The 22,171-nt window shown below is 35.8% G+C and overlaps 1 protein-coding gene across 4 annotated transcripts in view; it reads right to left on the bottom strand.

Moving 5' to 3' along the window:
* The window catches only part of AKAP6 (A-kinase anchoring protein 6), a 299,941-nt gene that overhangs the window by 133,957 nt on the left and 143,813 nt on the right, over positions 1–22,171 (bottom strand). For 3 of the 4 annotated variants that reach the window (XM_075425714.1, XM_075425717.1, XM_075425716.1), the window contains exons 6-7: positions 20,197–20,293; positions 18,759–18,925 (exon numbers count right to left, since the gene is read on the bottom strand). In XM_075425714.1, the coding sequence (XP_075281829.1) occupies positions 18,759–18,925; positions 20,197–20,293 (264 nt within the window). The remainder of the gene's footprint in view (positions 1–18,758; positions 18,926–20,196; positions 20,294–22,171) is intronic. The other variant, XM_075425718.1, reaches the window with a different exon arrangement.

The following is a 22,171-nucleotide window of genomic DNA, read 5'->3' as shown; positions in this document are numbered from 1 at the left end:
CTTCAGCCTATGCAGTTCCAACATGTAAATGTGAAAGGACTGTAAGAATTCAAACAAACATGACTTTGACTCCTGATTTTTAGCTACCATGACACATACAGGGCGTGCCTACCCTTTTTACTGTTGTTTTCCTCCGTTTCTCCAAACTCCTACTACCACTGATTTTTGTTACCATTTATCACGGTATGGTTCTACAGACTTCTTAATTCTAGCAACCTTTGAGAACATGCTTAACTCAACTCATGTTAATAGTTCCTTTGTCTTTAATAAGATCATCACATAGATAAATACATGTGCTAATACTTCAGAGATGAGGACTTTAAAGTATTTTTGCCTTTATCTGGCCAGTACTATACTTCGCCAACTACTCATCTGTTTGTCTTCTATTAAGGTCTCCTCAAAAGGAAAACTTTGAGGGTCAAACACCCCAAAGCTGTTAACTGCTAGTGACACTGGGCTTAGTTAAGAGATAGTAAAAAGCAAAGAACAACTGATTTATCTTAATATTTTTAACATATGTATTACTGTAGAACATAAGGTCCAGCAAAAGGTACATTACACAATGAGGAGAATTTAAAGTAGTAACAAAAGGAGCAGGGGAGAAAGTGTACACCTCCCTGAGTAAACAAGTGTTTACTAGCAAGTTAAGTGCAGGAAATCATTCCTAGTACAATGAAGGAATACTTCTACATAGTTAGCGAAGGGAAACAAACTCTGTTCTAATAAAGAATTTGGCCAGAAAGTCTCACCTACTGAAGAAGAAAATGCGAGTTTTGAAGAGTAAAGGATTAAAACAACCTAGACCCTCTAGAAGATCTGAATGGGAGACGCAGAGCATGCACCAGGCCCTATCTCCCACCTTGACAGGAGGCAAGTAGCAATCAGGCTGAATGAGAGAGAATTTTTTATGTAATTTTAAAGATAAGGTACATAATTTGTTTTATTTCTTAATTTATGCCTCCTCTAAGCATCTTAACTATTTCACCTCTCTGGAATATTTGTTCGTACATTTTTACTTTAATCTAGTTTAAAAGTCATATCAGGTAAGTAGGTTAACAACAACACTCTCGTGGCTGGAGGGGTGGCAGATGACTAAATTGCATCTGCCCTTAGACACTCTTGCAGTGCCTCAGCTCCCAGGCTCATCTTCCACTGTGTGTAAGGGATTATGGAACTGGGCTTACTGTGAGAAAGAACAGCTATGTACAGAGCTGGCACCGAAGGACCAGGGGAGACGCAAGTGTCCTCCTGTGACTGTTACAGTGAAGGCTCTCTGCCACGCTGCAGAATATTGGGATAATGTTTGGATCTCAAGGGGCACAGAGAAAAGGATGTCACTTCTTTTGTTTGTTTGTGTTTACTGTGGAACTCATTTATCTTGACTTTCATTTATTATTAGTTTTACACTCGGTTTACAACTTGATAGAACAAGCCCATGCAATGTGAAACAGAATAGCAAATTGGTGATCTTCAAATACGTTGGAGCTCGCCACACAGAATAAAGTAACGATTCTTTGTGTCTTCTGGGGATACGTCAAAAACAACTGTGCATAAACTGCTGTGAGGTAAATTTAGGCAAGACAGTAGGAAAAAGCTTTCAAGTTTGCTAAGCACTGGAATAAATTGTTTTGGATGTAACAGAATACTCACCACTGGCTGTTTTTAAGAAAACAATCAGACAGCAGAAACAGTTCAGACGTGATTTTTAACTTTTTGTGCATTGGGCAGGGCAGAGGACTAAAGGACCTCCTGGAATGTCTTTTAGTACTTTGTTCCATGATTTTATGAAATGTCACGTACATATGAAGTAGAACTACAAAGACTTGCACATCACTTGTTAGAACCTATCTTCTTCCAGTTACAAGGCTAATACATTAGACCACTGCACCAGGCAGCCCCAGGAAAACTCTAAAATACTCAAGCAGTTCTTTGCATGGAAATATGCACGTACCACTTTACAATTTTTCAAGAGGAGTCAGCATCTCAGCAAATCACATTGTTATGTTGTGTTATGATGCATGATGTTTTCATAACGATGTGACATGTCTAAATGACAAAAACCTGGCTTCCTACCAAAAATGTAAAGGCGTTTACATTTTTTTTTACACGGGGAAAAAAGCCATTATCACTTCATATAGCAAACGTCCCTGCAATAAAATGGCAGTAGACCAATTTAATGCAAAGTATTCCCCAAGTCTGTAATTATGAGAAAACAAAATATTCCAAAGGATTTTAGAAGCAGAAGATGCTTTCATAGAACTGTGCATCAGTCTATACAATGAAACTACAGAAATATATAATGAACAACAGGACTGCAAATTGAACATCATGCTGGAAGCTTTGGCAACACTCAGAACATTTCCAAAATGCAGAATATTTTTTCTGTAGTAAGGTCTACTGGCACTAATAGCTTTAGTAACTGGGTTCTCCTCACTGAAAAAAAATCTGTCAGATAATAATGCAATGAATAACTACTGTTTAACCTTCTTGTTTTTATTTGATGCATTAATACAAAAGCAGAAAAAATCTTTTGGATAGCTTGTTCTTCTTTGTTATAAATAATTCAGATTCTTTTAACCTTTCTACTTTATAAGACAGCTAGATCCCTTTTAATGTCACAGTTTTTCATAAACACAACATAGCTTTTGGCTCTCAAATTGTACCTTGAAAAGTTGCCATGACAGCTTGGAGGATTCTGTTCAGCTTGCAATCCTCTGCATGCTATGCTGTTCCTTTCTTACCAAAGTCTCTTAGCACCTGCCCAGACATGCACTTGGCAATGTGATTAACTCCTATCATATATCTGCCATTCTTTTGCTCATCATTTTCCCGTGTGAATGAAAGAGCGTTCAACATTTTGTTCCGGTGGTATGTTGGTTTTGCTGCTGTTATTTTAAAGCATATTACCATGTCCTCAGGTTGGAAAGGCAAGAACAAAAAATTCTATTGCAAGAAGACTAGAAGGCAACATGATATGCGATATTCTTCTGGTCCCCTGAGAGTTCATTTTACAGTCTCACAGCTCTTCTCTAGACCTCCAGCACTTTCAACTTACTCAGCAGCCTATTCTTGAAATGCCCTAGAGAAACAGACAACATAGAAAGATGGAGCAGGAGGGCTACTGATGTGTTTGCTCAGTCCTTCCACCTAGTAGCTCACGTTTCAGGTTCCTGGGTGCCCCGGCCATACGCTGACTCTGGTTCTTGTAGTGGCTTGAAGAACAACAGTAATACTGCCCCTACTTACTTTCAGCAAGAAATTCTTTATACAACAAGTACTGAATGTAGTATGGAACTATAAACTCAATTCAGAATAAACTCAGTGCTGCTACCACTATGCATCTGGTTTATAAGACAGATCATTTTAGGCATCAAAGGATTTTTGCTTTAACTTAGCAAGTGTTTCCAGATCACATGCAACTGTATTTATGAAAAGAACTTCCTTTTGACTCAGAAAATATACCGTCTACATTTGCTATGGGTCAAGCTGGGATTTGTTCCTGAATCAGTCACCCAACCCTAATTCTAATAGAATACCTCTGAATAGTTTTATACTAATAACTGCTCTGTAGAGACTCTTGAAATTATAATATATTAAAGACCCATCAGCCTATCAGAAGAACATGTAATTTTATGTTCATTACTTCTTGGTTCCTGACTATAGAATTTGGATGGTTGCACCTCAATTAAAAGTTGAATCAAAGTTAATATAATTTAAATAAAAACTTCAATAAGAAGTTAAAGTTCTGTTCTTAATAGCATTAATACCCTCTAATGACCGCTACGGTCATTACCACCAGATAACTGACCTTCTTGAACCTCTCTTCACATAGAAACCTTTCTCCCAACACAGTCAATTATTTAGCAGTAATGAGTGCTCTGTAAGAGATTATTGTTTAACCAAGTACCTTGACACACTGCTTTTGCCCTGTTATCTCTATTCTTCAACAAATGGTACATTTTTTTCTATTATAGGCTTTTCAGTTCTGACGATAGAAGGCTGTGGTCTTATTCTTTCCAATGCAGAAGTTCACCATGTAATTGGCAAATCTTCAGATATAATTAAAATCTGGAAAATTAGGGTGCTATGAAACACTGTTTGTGAGCAATAACTGTGGCCCTGTAAGACAGAGCAGTTCTGAGGGCATGTTTGAGATACCTAGGGAAAATGAGGAACAAAAAATGAAATATTGTTGGGGATGAAAAGACACAATCCTCTAACAGCATGCGGACAAAAGGAAGAAAAAAGAAAAATTAATTTAAGAAAAAGACAGAAAGATTTAGGAGCATAAAGGAAGTGAAAGGAAAAAGCGAATGAAAGAACAAATAAAGAAGAGCCAGAAAAGCAGGGGAGACAAATTAAATTTGGGTGGACAGAATTCATTTTCATAAAGAAGGAAATCGTTTTGGCAGAGTCCTGGAAGCATTAAATGTTAAAGAGTCTTTGTTACTGTGGAAGTGTGAGAATTATTGGTTCAGTGAGCTCAACATGAGGCTGGAAGACAAAACTCCTGAATCCTAATTCCAGCTGGCCTAATGACTCTCCCTGTAACTGTGGGGAAGGCTCTTCACCCCCCTGCCTCAGTTTCTTTCTCTGTAAAACATAAAAAATACCTTTTTTCAAAAGGCATTCTGAAGTTCACATATGCTGTGTTTTGACAATACCAAGCATTAGTAGCTACTAATGCCATTAGCTATGTCCTCTTCTTCATATGTTTCTTAAAGGTGTCAGGCAGGTTATTTTGATTTCAAGTTTTTAATATAAAATTCATGAAACACCTTCCAATTCAAATGCTCAGGCTGAAGTATCTCAAGCATTTCGCAGAAATTGAGTAAGAAATAACTTTTTTTTCCCCTAAAAGAAATCTTGCCTATTCAATTTAAGAGAGCAAGCATTTTCTGACCAGTTTATTTTGAATGTTTTGATCACTGTTGCTCCCTCTCACTCCTCTACATGTGAAGGGAGCCATAGTCAGATTGTGGAACAAACTCTGATGAATCCAGTAGAAATACCAGTGTATGGTACTTAGAAATAAGAGAATAAAAGTCAGATACCTAAAAATTGCATGGCACTGTTATACTTTACTTGCTCTATGAGAGGGTATTTTGGCACAAATTAGACGAAAAAGTGTCCATATAATGCCTTAATCCAGTATACAGAAAAGAAGGTCCTAAATGAGTCCTTTGCTCATTTAAAAGGAGTAAATATATTTTAATGCTTCGGATGAATATCCATCTGCTCTCTTTCCTTAGAAAAAGGCCTTGAAAACTGAAAGGGGGGAAGTAATACATTGTCCTATTGCCAACAGTGCTGCTATTTACAAGACAGCACAGGAGACATTTCTTCAAATGATTTTCTACACCAATATGCCATCTCCTAAAACCCCAGCCTTTTTCCCAGTACATCTATAACATGGATTGAGGTTTCTTCTGTAATGGAGCGACTTCACTGAGTAAGGGGACAACAGAGAACAGGGAGAAGGTCCTCAAAGTAAACTGCTTATGGCATACCTCCTATCTTAAAGGGTTTTTTCTTAATGAGGAGACTGTAGGAAAGTGTAATATTCTATTCAGTTCTGGAAAATACTACAGGTAGGATTGCTGTATATAGAACCTTGCCAAGCAGACGGTTTACTACACTAGAAGAATACGGAGCAAGAAGGATTTCTTTTATTATTTGTATAAAATATATTGTTCTTCCAGGCTGTAGTGAAATAGTTTCTATTTAATTGCAGAGAAATCCTAAGAAGGTTACAGCAGTGAAACATTAAAATTCTAAGGGCAACTAATAACATTAAAACTTTATAGCCCCAGATAGAATAATTTAGACAAAAACAACATGAACATATGTTTTGTGTAATAATAACAAACATTTATAGCTGTCAAGAGAGAAAAACACAGGTTTATGCACACCTTAATGGCGTGCATGGGTGAGCATGAGTATATTTAAAACATAATATATTACAAAATTGACAGCAGGCATGACTCTTCTGGGTACTATGTTAAATCAATGAATAAATTACCAAAAGTGTGCTGTGGCTGTTTGGATGTGTAATTGAGCTTAACGTATGTAGTGTTATTTCAAAAGAAACTGTTCAAGGAGTTTCTAGACCAATCCACTATGCATCTTTACTAAGCTGTTTACAAATAACAATAAATGAAACTGTCTCACAGTAGGAAGGAAGTTTAGTTATACGCATTACGCAAATGGGAGAAAAGTTAATTTTAATATGTTTTTCAAGAATTAAAACCAAACTTATTATAATTCACTGAATTGGAAATCAACATCTTTCATGTTCAGTTTTAGATTTATTTTAACTAGCAGATACTCTACAAACAAACATTTTTGTAGCAATGCATGCCAGGAATAAGTCCACTGAAATAAAGAGGGATGCTTCATACAATATCTATACTAAAAAGTAAGAATCAAGGCCCAAATGAATGAACTAACAAAAAAATGAACTTAAACATGTTCTATTTATTTCCTTAATACATTTCCTGTCCAACAGATAAACATTATTAAAACATTTTATTACATTAGAAACCTATGAAAGTAACTTTTAAACCTTATTGTTGTTGATTAGTTAATAACAAAAAATAACAGATTTGTAAACTAAACCATTAATTGTCATATTTAGAAAAAAGCTAGGCATATACTTTCATTCCTTGTTACAGCGCTGTGTCATCTTACTACACCCAGAGTTTGTAAAATAGAAACTGATCCTATTTTCTTGCATTCCTCTTTTTATTTTGCTGTTCTAGTAGTACTTGGTTATTATACAACGTCTAAACTCTTGCAACTCAAATCTAAGATAGCAAGGGCAGCCTGTACAAGTTAATACTGGTACTTAACATCCCTACAGTCTCCAGGAAAATTTGCCAAACCAACAGCAAGGACAGAAAAGACAAGCTGACCTCAGTTACCTCCTTCTTGCCCCCCGTCCTTCGAACTGAAATGCTGGTCCTCCAATGTAAGCAGTCATAACAGCAACATTCTAGACTTCTGTTAGGTATGATAGCTTTAAGTCATAGTATTTCAGAACACATGGTCCCAAGCTCTTAAGCAGATCTGAACATTTTCCTCTGCAATTTTCTCTCTCCTTTCTCACCATTTTTATCCATTTCATAAGGGACGATGTCAGCATCAACCATACTTCTGCCGTTCTTAGGGCTCATAAACTCAAGGATTAAGGCATTCTGTGTTAAATGCCTGGCTCCTTCCTATAACACGATTGTAAAGAGGAAAAAAGAGGATGAAGAAATGAAGTGTACATGCCCGGATGAGCTGTTCTTTCTCTCTGGCCTGGTGATGGTTCATAAAGCATGCTATGGGGCGATTATAAAAGAATATGGCATACCACCTGTCTCCTGGTCAGAAATCCCATTTTACATTTAAAGCGATCTTAGGTTAACTGTCATTAATGTTTACAGCTGCCCATGGGATGTGGCTAAGTACACTACTACCACATATTTTTCTGCAGTTACTTCCAGGTGTTTAAGAAACTAGTCTAAATTTCTAAATGTGATGCAGTCGCCATTGTATCTCTCACATTAGTTACACTACCCTGGGTAAGTATAATTATCAATAAATTCGGAGCATCTGAGATACTATAAGAAAGGCTTAATTTAAAATCATGGCAAAATACTAAAAAAAAAAAAAATTATCCACAAGTTACTAGACCTGATATAAAAACTTGCATATGCTTTTACCATAAGCATCTTGCAGTCTTTTATTATGTAAGTCTATGTTTCACCAAGTGCTGTACTGAAAAGGTTGTTTTTTTTCATAATGTGGGTACACATGAAGAAGTCAGGTCACACAATGCTCTGCGTCGTATTCTGTTGTCTTCTAATAGATTAGCTTAAAAAACTAGCAAAATCTGTAACATCACTCTGAATCTACAGTTTAAGTGCAGTCAAGTGTACTATGCCACAAGACATTTAAGAAAAAGATTTAAAATGCAGGATGTCCAAGCAGATTATTCCTTCAAACATTGTTTTACTGATTTCCCTTTTGTGGCCACCCCAGTGAAGAATAGTTGCTTTAAGTATACAGTTGAGACTAGAACTGAAAGATTTTACAGATCAAATTGTTGCTAAAAGATGTTGTTCTGAAAGACTAAATTAGGAACTGAACTGAAAAAAAAGGAAATGCCACCCAATCACGCTGAATATAAAAGTAATTAAAATACTTTAAAAAGAATAAAAACATCCAGAAGATAAAATTTACCTTTATCTAATAGTATCTTTGTTCACATCAATGTTCCTTTTGTTCTCTATTACACATTTAATCACTCTTAGACATCAACCATAACAGCAAAAACTCAAATACTGAACTGATAATTAAACACAGTAATATTTATAAGATTTTAGTTTATTCTGTAGATATGAACACTTAATTTAATGCACAAATACAATGAAAGTAAAATTTCTTTTTAAAGATCAGAGGAGTGCCATGCCAGTCACTCTTCAATTGAATAAAGCAGTAATTTTTATTTTCAGAGCAGTAATATAATTTTAATGAAATGACAAAGATAGAATGCTATTAGCAGAAGCAACAATCTTTAGCAATGACAATTGGCAATAGCATCCATATTAAGCTGCCATTTTTAAAGTACAGGATTTTCAGAAGACTATATCAAAAGGGAAAAACTAGCTTTTTAAACATGCTTTTTTAAGAAGCAAAACAAGGTGGAACAGTTTGGCACCAAAAAAAGAAGAAAGCACCTCAGTACAAGAGGCAAGCTGAGTTTACTCCACTGAAGCCTGCACTACCAGAGGTAATCAGGATAAGAAGCATGAGGAGATACTGCACTGCTACTATCAGAGGCAGAAAAAGAAAAATATGCCAGTGGATAAAGTAGAAGAAAAACTTGTAAGCCCAATCTGTAGCTCTTCTGCCACATTATCTGAACAACCCAAAATATTTATGACTGTGATGACTGGTAAAAAAACCCACAGGTAGAACACACATTCAAACGTCATTGTTTGAGCTGACCGGAACCCACTTTGCCCGCAAATCAGACACGATGTCAATAGAATGCTAGCTTTCAGCCCTGCTGCACCTCCACCTAGGTCTGATGAGGCAGTGAACCCCATGAGAAGAGTGTCCCCACATGCTCCTGTATTTTGTTTCACTTGTGATCCCGGTGAAATCCTGAACTATTTTGAAGAGCAACAGATGGCATGGATGGCGAGGGAGCAAGAACAAGAAATGAGGAAGGGAAGTTAACTGAAAAGATCTGAATTTCAAATAATTTGCATCGTTAGTGATCACTATCTATAAAGCCAACCACAAACTTTTTCCACCAAGACAGTTTCGGTCAGCTAGGATTCCTTCTTTTCACTTGCTTATTTATGAATTTATTTTGGTTGTTCCATCAACTTCTGAACTCAAACTCAGAAAATAAATACAGAAAAAAGCTTTGTTTCTCCTGTGGCTGTAAAAACTTGGCCTTGAATGAGTACATGGGATTCTGAGCCCACACAAAAAAGGAGACAAGCAATAGCTCTGACAGGCTATCCTAGAAATTTCTGCTTTAGAGTGGGAGATGTCCAGTTCTCAGTAAAATGAATTTGTGTATTTGTGTGTGCGTGTTATTAAAAACTTATTAAATATGGATTTCACTGGAAATATGAGAAGCATGTGAAACAATAGGCAGACGTGAAGAAGAGAAGCATTCCACTAATATTTGCTGCTGAAAATACATTCTATTAAAAATAACATAATAGAAATGCATCAGTACAATTCTATAGAGAAAGCAGAATGAACATATACTGGCGAAAGAGAACATCAAGGCCTTTGAGTGGTTAATACTTAGTTTATTTAAGGTAAATGTGTTCATATGAATGCATGCACAAATACACCTGCATTTTTGTATTTTCAAATACAGGCCAAACCCAACTGGGATTTTTGCCTAAGTAAAACTTGTCAGAGTTGGTCCAGTTATGCATGTGAAGTTACAATAGCCTAACATACTTTCAGAGTTTCAGATAATAGTGTTCAAAGATTCAAATAGCATTATGATAAAATTTGCCCCTTGGGTGTATGTCAGTTTAAATATCTGTTCTCATCAAGTTCTCAGTCTGCACTTGTTCTCAGTGGAGTGATTTAGATTTAACACATCTTTCAAACTGAACTTGATCTATGTTTTAACAGAAAGTAGCCTTCCTTATTCTTAAAGTCAAAAAGCATAATTTCTTTGCTAACTGTTTAAGCATAGTTGTTTCTATTAACAGTGATGGCTGTTAAAGAGCCTACAGTTGCCAAAAGTAATCAATATATAGTATCTAGAATCACCAAGGTGTAAAAATTATAGAAGCATACTATAAATACCACAGACACCTTGGAGTCCTTGTTCACATCTTCAATTAGAATATGACTTTTGATATTTTTGAAGTAAATATTAGAATATGTTGGTTTAAAAACGCACCTATGTTTTATAACAGCATTGAATATTGTGCTTAACTGCAAAAATATGACTTTTAAAGTGTGGCTCTCTACATTTCTATGGAAGAAAATGAGGAGCTCTGCTACTGTTTTAGAAATTTGGCTTGTTAAAGATTATTAAAATTATTTTAGATACCATGAAAACAACACTGTCATAGAGAATTTGCAGCAAACATGCAAGGAGGTAGATGGATATATGAGAAAACACTCTCTGTGAGCTAAAATGGGACCCAGGATTGCTTAACTAAGATGTCAGGGACATAATTTCATGAAAAACTAGCAAAATATTTAGTTAACTGGTGATACAGGGAAGTTTTAACAGGGCTCCTATAACATGAAAGAAGAGGTTTAGGACGGAGCTCATATTCATTTGTCTTCTCTTATTGTAGTCCAAACACTGGCTGCTTAGCTTCATTCCTTTCTCCACAAAGCGAGGCTCTGAATTGAACGCAAATTTTTCCTCTTGCTCACTAAAAGGCACACAATTAACAACTCAGGAGAAACAGCTTCTGGTAAATAGGAGTGAATCTACCATGTGGAAGCTGACTGTACATCCAACAGCACTAAATCTTTTTCTGGGCACCTCTGATGCTTTTGCTTTCAATCATTCAGAAAACAAATCTACAACTATTTAAACAAAAGAAACATTTTCAAAATACAGCTTTCCCAGACACGTAACATTTAAATTCTTCTATCAACAGAAAACAACTTCCAAAAGCAATGGTATAAGTGTTACTAGTCCATTTACAAGCACGTCTTTATAATCCTGCACCTCAGCCATTTAAAAATGTAGTTATTATCACAACATAGCACCCCCAGAACAACAGCTCAGACTCATCCCGGGTGGCCTCAGTAACGCAGGCGGTGGACTTCCAGCCAGCGGTCCACAACAGGCTCACAGAGGCCCAAGAAGATGAGGCTACCAAGGACACGGTTTGATGTACAGCGTTTTGTGGAAGATCTCAGCTACGTGAATCCTTATGAACAGCCAGCTGGAATGAAACAGTCTGGAAAAGGAGCAGTAGTTCTGACACCTGCCCCTCTCAGGGTGTGGTGAGGAGAAAGCCCTTTTAAAAGAGATGATCGAAGGAAAGTTTTAAGCTTCAGTTTGCTCGTGCCTGTGTTTGTGAAAAAGGCCTTAATCTAGTGACCCTGAAATTCACATTTTATGAGCTTGGAAGCATACAATCTTTCACCCTGAAATTACTTGCTCAGTTAAAGCATTTTCACTAAGCAAGAACTTGTTCAACTACATGATTCCTTTACTCTAGGACAGATAATAAATACAAGACAGAAGAATCTTAGCAGCTTTATGATGAAGGGAGGTATTCTGTGAATATTATTGTGTATGCAGTGTATCAATTTAAGATTGCATTCACTTAGAAACTTAAAAGAAACATTCTGTACATAGAAGATTACATGTCTGCTTTTGCTTTGCACGGGTTTTTAAAAGCTTCTGCTTGTCTGAAGAAAATTTTGCTTCAAAATGTGATAAAGAGAGGCCCTTTCTTGGCAAGGCACAGGTTTTGTCAATAAAAAACCCTGTACCAGGAAGGTACTAAAATTCTACGTTTTCATTCTATCTATACTAAAATTATCACATAAAATTTTCCAACTAATTTTCAGAGTCTGGTACAATACTTTCACAGAATCACTTTCAACAAAGCTTTCCTGCCCAGTTGCCACGATCACACCTTTGATACCCTTCAGTAGATTAAATTTATCCAATTAAGACTCACTATAGGTCAGCCCCATTCAATTGTCCATATTCAGGCTGCCCTTCCACCAGTGCCAGCTTCTTGTTCTAAAACACCTTTCTGTCTCCTTTTATTCATCCACTCTAAAATGCTGTGTAAAATTATGGTTTCACCTCTCAAATCCTTCCTGAAGATACTTTTTGTTACAATGATAGCTACATCTGTGCACATTCCAGGTGGTGTCTGCAAGATTAAAAATAAGTAACTTACAAAGCAAGGTATTAAAACCTAGCAAACTGGGGAACTTGAAGTGTCTAACTTCAGTAATAGACACAAATATTCTTCTTGCTTCTTTCTTAGGTTCTTTTCATTGTTACATCAACATAGCTTGTTTTGATTAGCTTGGAAATTCTTAACGGATGTTTTCAATCCTATATTTGGATAACAACTAATATAAAAAGAACTGAGTTGTGTTTCACATGCTCCAGCAATAAGACTAAAAGACAGGCTGATTCCTCGCAAAACCAAAATTTTGTCTGTTGATTTACAGAAGGATTTTGTAAACACCACTACTCTTTCTATCCATTTGACCAACTCATTCATGGTTCAAACCCCACTGCAGAAGCTGACAGATCAAGAATTACTGTAATGTCACGTACTAAAATACCTAAAGCAAAGCAAAATAATAACTGTAGATGCATTTTTTTCCTAGAAGGGCAGAATTAACAGCATTGTTTGTACTTCAGAGTGAGATCACAGTATCTTTAGTCTAGACTTCCAAAGTTCTAAAAGATTCAGAAATGAATGGTTTTAAACTGTTCAGTTGCTAGGCACAATAATACTATTTATGTACAGACAGTATTTTAAATATTCAATAATTTAAGACTACATCTCAATGGCAGCATAGCAGAGCCTTCTGTTCTAATTACAGGAAATCAGTTCCCCTATTACCATCTTTTGAAGTAGTGAATGGTGAGCTACTGACTTGCTGTAATACTTTTTTGGCACAGAAATACTTTGTAAAGTATTATAAGGTATGTTATTGACCAGTGAAAAGTAGTAACTATTTAACTGTGCCCAAGACTATCCAGTTGTTCTGAAAGGAAGAGACTAATACATTCAGCTGAAACTGCAAAGAATTAAGGTGGCAGATGGTAATTACTGATACTGGAAGTAAGCCTGGATAAAGGTGGTTGGAACTTCAGTTTAATGTCTGATCTATAAGGTGTTACATTCATGGCATAAAACTCTCTCCTGTCTAGATGGGAATGTGGCTCATTATAGACACATTAGAGGAAAAAATTACTTCTGCTAAAGCACAAATACTAACTTGTCTTGTACATTTCTTTTCCAGGAAAGAATTTGATTAAGCCATGAGATAACTGTAGACCAGGATGGCATGTGTATCACCAGATGAAATTCCCTTTCCATATGTCTTTACAATGTCAGAGATGGAAGTCTGATTTCCATTTCATTACCTTTCAAATTCTTACTGACGAACTGATGGCTATTTACTTGACATTTTATTCCACAATATTGAGAACATGAGACACAGGACTGAATGCACGTGTCTAATCCTGAGTTTGTGCATGTGGAAGACAAAGAGAGATAGTAAGTTAAATAAATAAATTCAGTTTGAGGTGTGAAGTTTTAAAAGTCCCTTGTGACTTAAGAAACTCCAGCAACTCAAGTGAAATGATTCCTCCAGCATGTGGTATTCCTGCCCTTTCAGTAGAAGCAACTAAGTCAAAGAGAAGAGAATGAAGGCCAGTTACACGTGCCATTTGACACCTTCAAAGCACTGATCACTACAATAATATATGCAATACTCCAATTGCATATACTCGACACTAGAAACCCAGTTTTCAAAGTGGTTATGTAAGTAAAAACACTAGATTCTGAAATCATGCTCTATGTTATCTGTTGACAATATTTAAGACTGTCCCAATAGTAGACATTCACTGCTTTTATATAATGGAAGACATCAGAAAAAAACACAATGTGTTTGCGTTAATATTAAAGTACATGCATGATACTTATGCCTGTAGATTAGAAATCTAGACCTGATGAAAGACACCAAGAAAAAGCAAAATATCTAGGCACAAATATGATATTACATTACACTGATTGCAAAGATGCCAAAACACTTCATTTGTACGTTCCTTTTGTATCAAAGTATTAATTTAAATATTGTAGTCATAGCAGCATGATTCGATGGCCAGGACAAGTTACAAGTCTGAAGTAATAAAGAAAGGACTGTCACCATTCTCTAACCTTTCGTCCGTCTTGTTGTCCATTTCACAAATTCATCTTCATATTAAAACCCTGAGCAACATGTAATTGCTCTGAACTGCAGTGTTCAATCCACCCACTAGATCTGAGACCAATGTCACTGTAAAACTGTCTGTAAAGGAGTGTTCCCATAATCCTAAACTCTGGTAGATATTAAACAGCTTCACCAAGGTTTTCATTTTTTTTCATGAAAATCACTTTTTTATGTACTGAAGACTGGCTGCAAAAACTGTAAAATTATGTGCAACTGAGTGGGAGATGATCCTGGAAGTGTGGGATGCTTAATTACATATGAAGAGGAAATTACACTGGTTTTCTTTTTCCCTCTATACAAAGGTTTGTTTAACCACTTCTAACTCTGTTATCCTGAGCAATCTACTATTTCTGTGATTTAAGGTTTACTTTATTAAATATATTTTTACCTCTTCTTCTAATGTTCTTCAAATCATTACCGCTTCTATCATTAACCCACTGACACACAAGCCCGTTACAGAGTGAAGACAATCTTTCCAAGAGTGCTTTTTACCTGAGACAACTAAGTAATATTTCATTGTTCTAAGCATTAGGCCAAATTATTAACCAGTTTCATGCTTATTTCTCTGAAGTTGTAATGAAAAAATAGCAATGTTTTTCAGTAATATAGCAATTATTCTGGAAAGAACATGTCCAGAAGTACAAACTACATACATATTTTTAGAGTACACCATTATTTGTTTAACCTACCAGCCTTTAGGTTCTGATGTTATGCTCTGAACTGTAACACAAACCTGCAAAACTTAATACAAACATCTACTTGCAGAACAAAAATATCCAGATACAAAAATTATAGTCACGAACTAACTGCCCAAATGCATGCTGGCAGTAGAACTTACAAGTGACCCTAAGAATACTATTCCATACAATTTTGAATGAAGGAGAATGTCTATTATGGGCAAATGCTATTGAAAATTGTATACTTTTCACGAACATTAGTTACACAATTAACTTACAAGCTCTTCAGAAAGCAATGAACCTTTCCAACAAACTACGAGTTAAATAGATCAGGGTAATATTCAGGCAGCAACACTCACAAACACTAGATAGGAAAGCACATCATGCTATTTTTCAGTACCACTCTTTACTGCTTATGGAAAGCAATACGGTTTCAGTAGGCCTTTCCTGATGAAGAAGAAGTAGCCCAATTCTGAAGAGATCAGTTACAAAACAAGTGGTTTCAGACACCTCCAGAAGGTGAAAAAACACAAGATACACACATATATATGCAAACATTCCTCCTATTTTCCCGTTATTTTAGACTATTACTTACTATTTCTATCAGGAGAAAACCCCTACTCCTAGCTTAGTGTCTTAAGATTCTGAAAAAAAGTCAGATGTATATCATGTTTACTACTCAGAATGTTAGATTAGTATCATGGCAATTCTGAGATTTATTTTTAAAGGTACTTCTCAATGGGGTAAGAAGGAAAAACCTTATACCCTCCAATTTAAGCTGAATACAATCATCATTTGTTTATTTATAAAAATTGTCAGAGTAATAGTTCTAGTAAATACTTAAAGAAGAGATCTCGTTTTTCTAAGATTGTGTAGAGAATGCAATACATTAGAAGAGCTTAGGCATCAGAAATATTTAAAATCCGTTAAGTTTTCCATAGCAATCGCTATTAACCACTATGAAACTTACAACAAAATAAAAAATTTCATTAGCAAAATCTGATTCTTGTATACAAATGTTGACAATGTATTTCTAGAGTGCAGAATGTCCCTCTCTCCCTTCCACTCTCCCTTGCTTGCATAAAAGATGCCATAGTCCTATGAAAAGTCCTAAGGGAAGTTTTAAAAGTCCTAAGGGAAAAGTTTCCTATGGTCTTTGAAATGCCTCCTTTTCCTATTTCTTTACAGATTTCTAGCAACAATACTGTCCCTGTAGTTTCTCAAACAAGGCAAAAACTAAAATACCCTCTAGATATCATCTTTAGATTTCCTATTATACTTCTCAGGTTCCTTTTGGCTTTTGAAATAAATGCAAACTGAAATCTACAGTTATATGACCAACTGTATTTTAATTTTAGTTAATCTTTCAGCATGAAGAAATAGATGGTATTTGACTGCACTATTGCCCATACCTACAAGAATCATACACAGATGCGATCTAATGAATAAAATAACCTGAAAATAGTTTTTGTTTGGTCATTTTTTTTTGTCTACTTGTGGTTTTATTGAACTGTAGGTACAAAAAAAGCACTGCTTCAGGTTCCTATCTCTATGATAAAAAGTACAGGGCAAGGAGCTACCACCTATCTATATGAAAAATTTACTGCAACATGAACCATGCCTCCATTTCTCCCTTTTGAAGCAAATATTTGAACATAATTATTCCAAGCTAGGGATTCCATAATTTTCATAGCAAAATCAAGCTGGATTTTAGGACACTTTTTATGTCATAATATTGATTGAGCAGTTAGAGATGTGGCCATGGACAATTCAAGCTATTCAGAGATCTACGGTCATACTATGATGGGTTAGAAACTTAACTTTGAGGTAGTCTGTCTACTTTAACAGACCTAAATATGGAACCAAGCATTGCTCCATTGCCTACTTCCTAAAGTAAGAGCTATGTGCTCTGTGTTCAGTTTTGGGTCCCTCACTACAAGAAGGACACTGAGTTGCTGGAGCGTGTCCACAGAAGGGCAATGAGTCTGGTGAAAGGTCTAGAGCACAAGACTTATGAGGAACGGCTGAAGGAACTGGGGTTGTTTAGTCTGGTGAAGACGAGGCTGAGGGGAGACCTTATTGCTCTCTACAGCTACCTGAAAGGCGGTTGTAGTGAGGTGGGTGTTTGTGTCTTCTCCCAGGTAACTAGTGATAGGACAAGAGGAAATGGCCTCAAGTTGTGTCAGGGGAGGTTTAAACTGGATATCAGGAAAAGTATCTTTGTTCAAAGAGTGGTCAGACATTGGAATAAGCTGCCCAGGGAAGTGGTGGAGTCACCATCCCTGGAGGTGTTCAAAAAACCTGTAGAATATGGCACTTCAGGACGTGGTTTAGCAGGCAAGGTGGTGTTCGGTTGACAGTTGGACTTGATTTTAGAGGTCATTTCCAACCTTAATCATTCTATGATTCTGTATGGCACAGGAGCATTTTCCACCATGCAAGTGATGCAGGATATGAGTTCAAATTGTGTCTCCTGCATATAGGTCTTTTCCTGTATTTTCGTTTCATTGTTATCCTTGACTCTTCCTCCACCATCTCTAAGATCATTCTTGCTATGTAGAATTACGGTAAGAAAACATCACAACATTTCATCTAATCCTAGGCAAGAGTCACTCTACAAACTACACTCTAGGAAGCACTGAATATCAATGCAGGGAATTATCTGGTATCAGAATCTGAAAATCTACTCAGCACAACCATCCATTTCTAGAAATATGAATCTTGAATTCTTCTATAAATTTCAGCCTGCTGCATGTCAAGATGTTAAGAGTTATTGTTCTGCTGCATACTTTTGCTCAGAATTCATTGGAAAAATAAACACTTTCCACTGCACTCTCTCCCAACCACCTTTGCTTACTACTGACGGTAATGAAATGTCATGCAACCTATGCCAGAAGTTTCTATTGTGTGTAGTGTCCCCACATTGCTTGCACCAATTTGAACAAGCATGTTTTGTATTTAAAATGCTCATACAAATACTAAGTCTGGCAACTGGTAAGTACTATAGTCCTCTTTAATAATTCATATCCACAAAATGATGATAGGTGTCAATACTTCATTCTTAAAGTACTTGTATTCAACACATGCACGATTATGGAGGACTTAAACTCAGAGCAAAAAGATTTGTGAAAAGGCATATGACCTTCTTCCCACTACAATGGCCATCCCCTAATTAAGCAATGCATCTGATAGTCATTAAAAGGAATGAGATAATGAATCACTTTCTCTCTTCTTTGTTAATTTGCTGTAACCAAGCGGCTAATGGATGTCAGAGCTGAGTGATTGCACTGATTATAGTGATTTATAGTTGCAACAAAACAATTTAAAACCATTCTGATTATTCATGTTAAAGATGCTTTATGTTTTGTTTACTAAATGTTTTATGTTCCCCCTCATGCCCCTCTACACACAATCAGACAGGTCTTCCTGGAAAACTGGAAAGTTCTAAGATTTTTTATTGTTTCAGAGTAAGGCATTTCATTTTGTTTATAAAAAAAAAGTTTACCCAGTAGAAATGAAAAGCCTTAGGGTGGAAAGAAAACTTCAGTGGTACCTAGTTCAAAAGAAGACGGAAATAAGAGGAAATAAGGCAAACTTCAAGCCACTTACCTTAGGGCTCCCAGTCTCTTCCTCATTCTCTGCAGACACATCACTAGCCAGTATCTCTGCTTTGATGATATCCAGAGCCCTAAGAATCCAGCTGTGTTGCCGTTTGATTTGCCTCTGTAGTTCCTTCCATTGACTTGCAATCATCTGCAGCATGTCCTTCAGTCCTTCTCCAAAATGAAGGGGAAATAAGTAAAAGCTGTAAACTCTGCTGCATCTTTAAATATTATTCTTTATTCAAAGAATTAGTAGGATATTTAAAAGAATAATTGCAACAAGGATTTTAATGTATTTTCTCAGCAATAAATCCAAGTATTACTATCATTCATATTGCAAAACAATGCTATAGGGTCAAAATATTTCTTTTAGCCATCATGTTAAATTTTGATTATGTTTCAGGTGACAATTTCAAGAAAAGGAAAATCCCACATAAACCGAGATTTCTATGCAGTAGGGAACGCTATAGTAATCTCACCCTCTAGTATCTAGTCTTCATCTCAAAACATTTAATAATATTCAAATGCATTTTTCTTACCTCCAACTCCTATAAATATTTTCTGTCATTTACACGTTATCATTTTCTAAGTATATGATGACATGCACTACCCTTCTCTGCTACAGCTTCTATACCTTTCTGGAACTATACACAGAAGTCACTAATTTCCTATAGCTTTCACATTACACAGAACTGTCTGATGCTGTGAAACAATAGAGGCACAATAAGTGTAACATGATCAGAAAACAGTAGACCGAAGGATGACTACTTCAACCTGGATGAAAAGCATGCTAAGCAGGCCAAAATTAACATGGCATTCTGTAGCAGTATATGCTGATTAAAACCCTATTATCATACAAGTCACGCAAACATCTAAAAATATAGGGGGTAGTGGGGATAGAGAAAGGGAAATCAGTATATCTCTCCCCCTCCTCTTGATTTAAGGCCTCTGCAGAAAAACACAAGCCTAACCAAAGCAAAAAGGTATTTTTAATTTTAATCTATTCCCCATAAACATATTAAAATTGATGTAAGAATTAGTTTAAGTGGCAAAATAAAGCTTTACCAATGGAATTACCCATGCAGAGTATGTAAATACATATATATTTGAAACCCTAATTCATTATCTTAATGTTATTTCCATAGCACCTACATCAAAGAATGTGTCAGTGTGAAGTTTTCAGTGATGTGATTTCAATTGAAACTCAGCTGAGCAGCAAGACCAAAATAAAATGAACAGACTATTTGCAGGCAGTATTTCATTTTATGAGTATCACTGCATTGTATGCAGTATATGAAACATTTATAAATCTTGAAGGTCAATCTGATAATGTAAATATTAATAATACATAAGGAAGTGAATATATGCAGTAATTTACAGCAATGCTTCTTCATTCTTTAATAGTCTGGAGACATAAAGACTTGCAATATTTCAGAAGGATTTACCTGATTTGTGAGATACAATAAGCTCAAGAAGTTGACGTCCTTCTTCTACCACCGCTTCTTTTAAAGCACAGTGGCTATCTACATTCAACTTAAAACTCTGCAAAAAAAAAAAAAAAAAAGAAAAAAAGAGAGAAAAAAATCTTCAGTATCAGACATTGAGACACTGGAGAGGCAGTTATCATAAAACACACGTACAAAATTACTTGCTCCTTTTTATCAAGAACCACATCCCCATTTACCCAATAGCCAAACTAATTTGTGATACTAAAAGCTATTGATATTTTGGATCTGGGCTCAAAATGTTTCCATTAGATCAGCAAAGTGCATCTGTGTTGAAACAGCTGACAAATCTAGAAATTCATTAGGTTTTATGAAAAGTCACAACCCGTAGGCTATATCTGGAGTAACAGTGTTCTATAAAATACACTAAATTTATGCCACCACATATGAGCTCTGTTTTTTTCAGATTTCTTTGAAATGTTGGTGATAGCACTATTTATGAAACCATAAAAAAAATTACAGCATTGAATATATTGGCCTTATGTGCACTCATACAAATCTATTAATATTGTGTTTCTGAGTTAACTCTCATATCCATTTTCAAAGAACAAATCAGATCGCTTTAGATCTCTGCATTCTTCATTTGCAAAGCAAAAATTTTTCATCCTTTTTTGCACTAATATTTTTTCCAGTTTACAAAGGATCTCTGCTTTAACAGTGATTAAAATATTTTGTTTCTTATTTTAATTTTTTTTTTTTACAAATGGCACTAAAATCTAGTAATAGAGAGAGGAAATGGAAACATGATCTACTATATGTTATGACATTTCATACACCACTAATAACTTGGATAAATTTGTGAATTATTTACCAGAGCTTCTCACTTACAGTTGTGTGTAAGAAAGAGAAATAAAATACAGTAAAGGAAGGGGTACTTGCTGTATTTAATCATAAAGCATGTGCAGCCCTGAACACACACATGCAACTCTTGTGCTCTTTGAAATGTCTACAGAATGAATGAAAACAATATTTGACCCTGTCGAAGAAAAAAGTTTTGCCTTCTCTTGGGAATGAGTTAACTGGCAGAGATGAAAGGAGACTTTGCAAGTGCACATTTGCAGCTTCTGGTTTTTATAAAACTTCTTTATACTTCTCCAAATACTAGTGACCATACCAATAGTGAAGTAGCAGACATCACAAAATACTCAAAAGCCCTCATTCCTTAGGGAAGCGACCACTTCCTTTCTTTCCTAACTCCTGTAGTCAGGCTGACTGGCGTAGCAGAAAATAATATTGCCAGAACTGTAATAAAATTATGTTCTTTTACTGTATTTGTCATGGTTGAAAGAGGAACGTTGCTCAGACAGACTCTTAACAGTCTTTCAGGCAGCAGTGTACCTGACAGTTAGTGACTGAATGTTTTTGAGAATTCTCCATTGAAATAAAGAGCAATAAACAGGAATTTTGCTACCTTCAGCATTTAGTCTAGCCCAATTTTCCTTGTATGGGCATCTGAATATATTGTTTTGTACCAGCTGTTGAACAACTGGGTCAGCCAACAGAAGTTAAAAAGGAAAAAGGATGCTTAGTTTATGTCTGGCCCTTTCTTAAATCTAGAGTTTTATGAACCCAAATCTAGAAGTTCTTTTTCCTTCATAAGAGTAGGTCTGAACAAGCACTGACAATATTTAATTTACTGTTTACTTAAAACAGGCTTGTACTGAATAGTTTGTAATCATGCACTTCACAGGAAATGCGCTATGCATGTGCCTCACACAGCAAAAGAGAACCTAAAGGACCTGAGAGTAGGTTGTGTAATTTCATATAATTGAAGTTGAGTATAGATGCAGCTGGATGTGGCAGTGTCTTGAGATGATGTGGATCTGTTTGATAGGAAAATTGGAAAAGATGAGGTATTCTTTTGCATTAGGAAAAAAAAAGAGGCTTGCTGTCCTAGAAAAGATTCATTTAACAT

Source organism: Opisthocomus hoazin, chromosome 7 (genome assembly GCF_030867145.1).
Source record: "Opisthocomus hoazin isolate bOpiHoa1 chromosome 7, bOpiHoa1.hap1, whole genome shotgun sequence".
Taxonomy (NCBI): Eukaryota; Metazoa; Chordata; class Aves; order Opisthocomiformes; family Opisthocomidae; genus Opisthocomus; species Opisthocomus hoazin.
The sequence above is the reverse complement of the archived record's forward strand: the minus strand, read 5'-3'. Positions and strand labels throughout refer to the sequence as shown.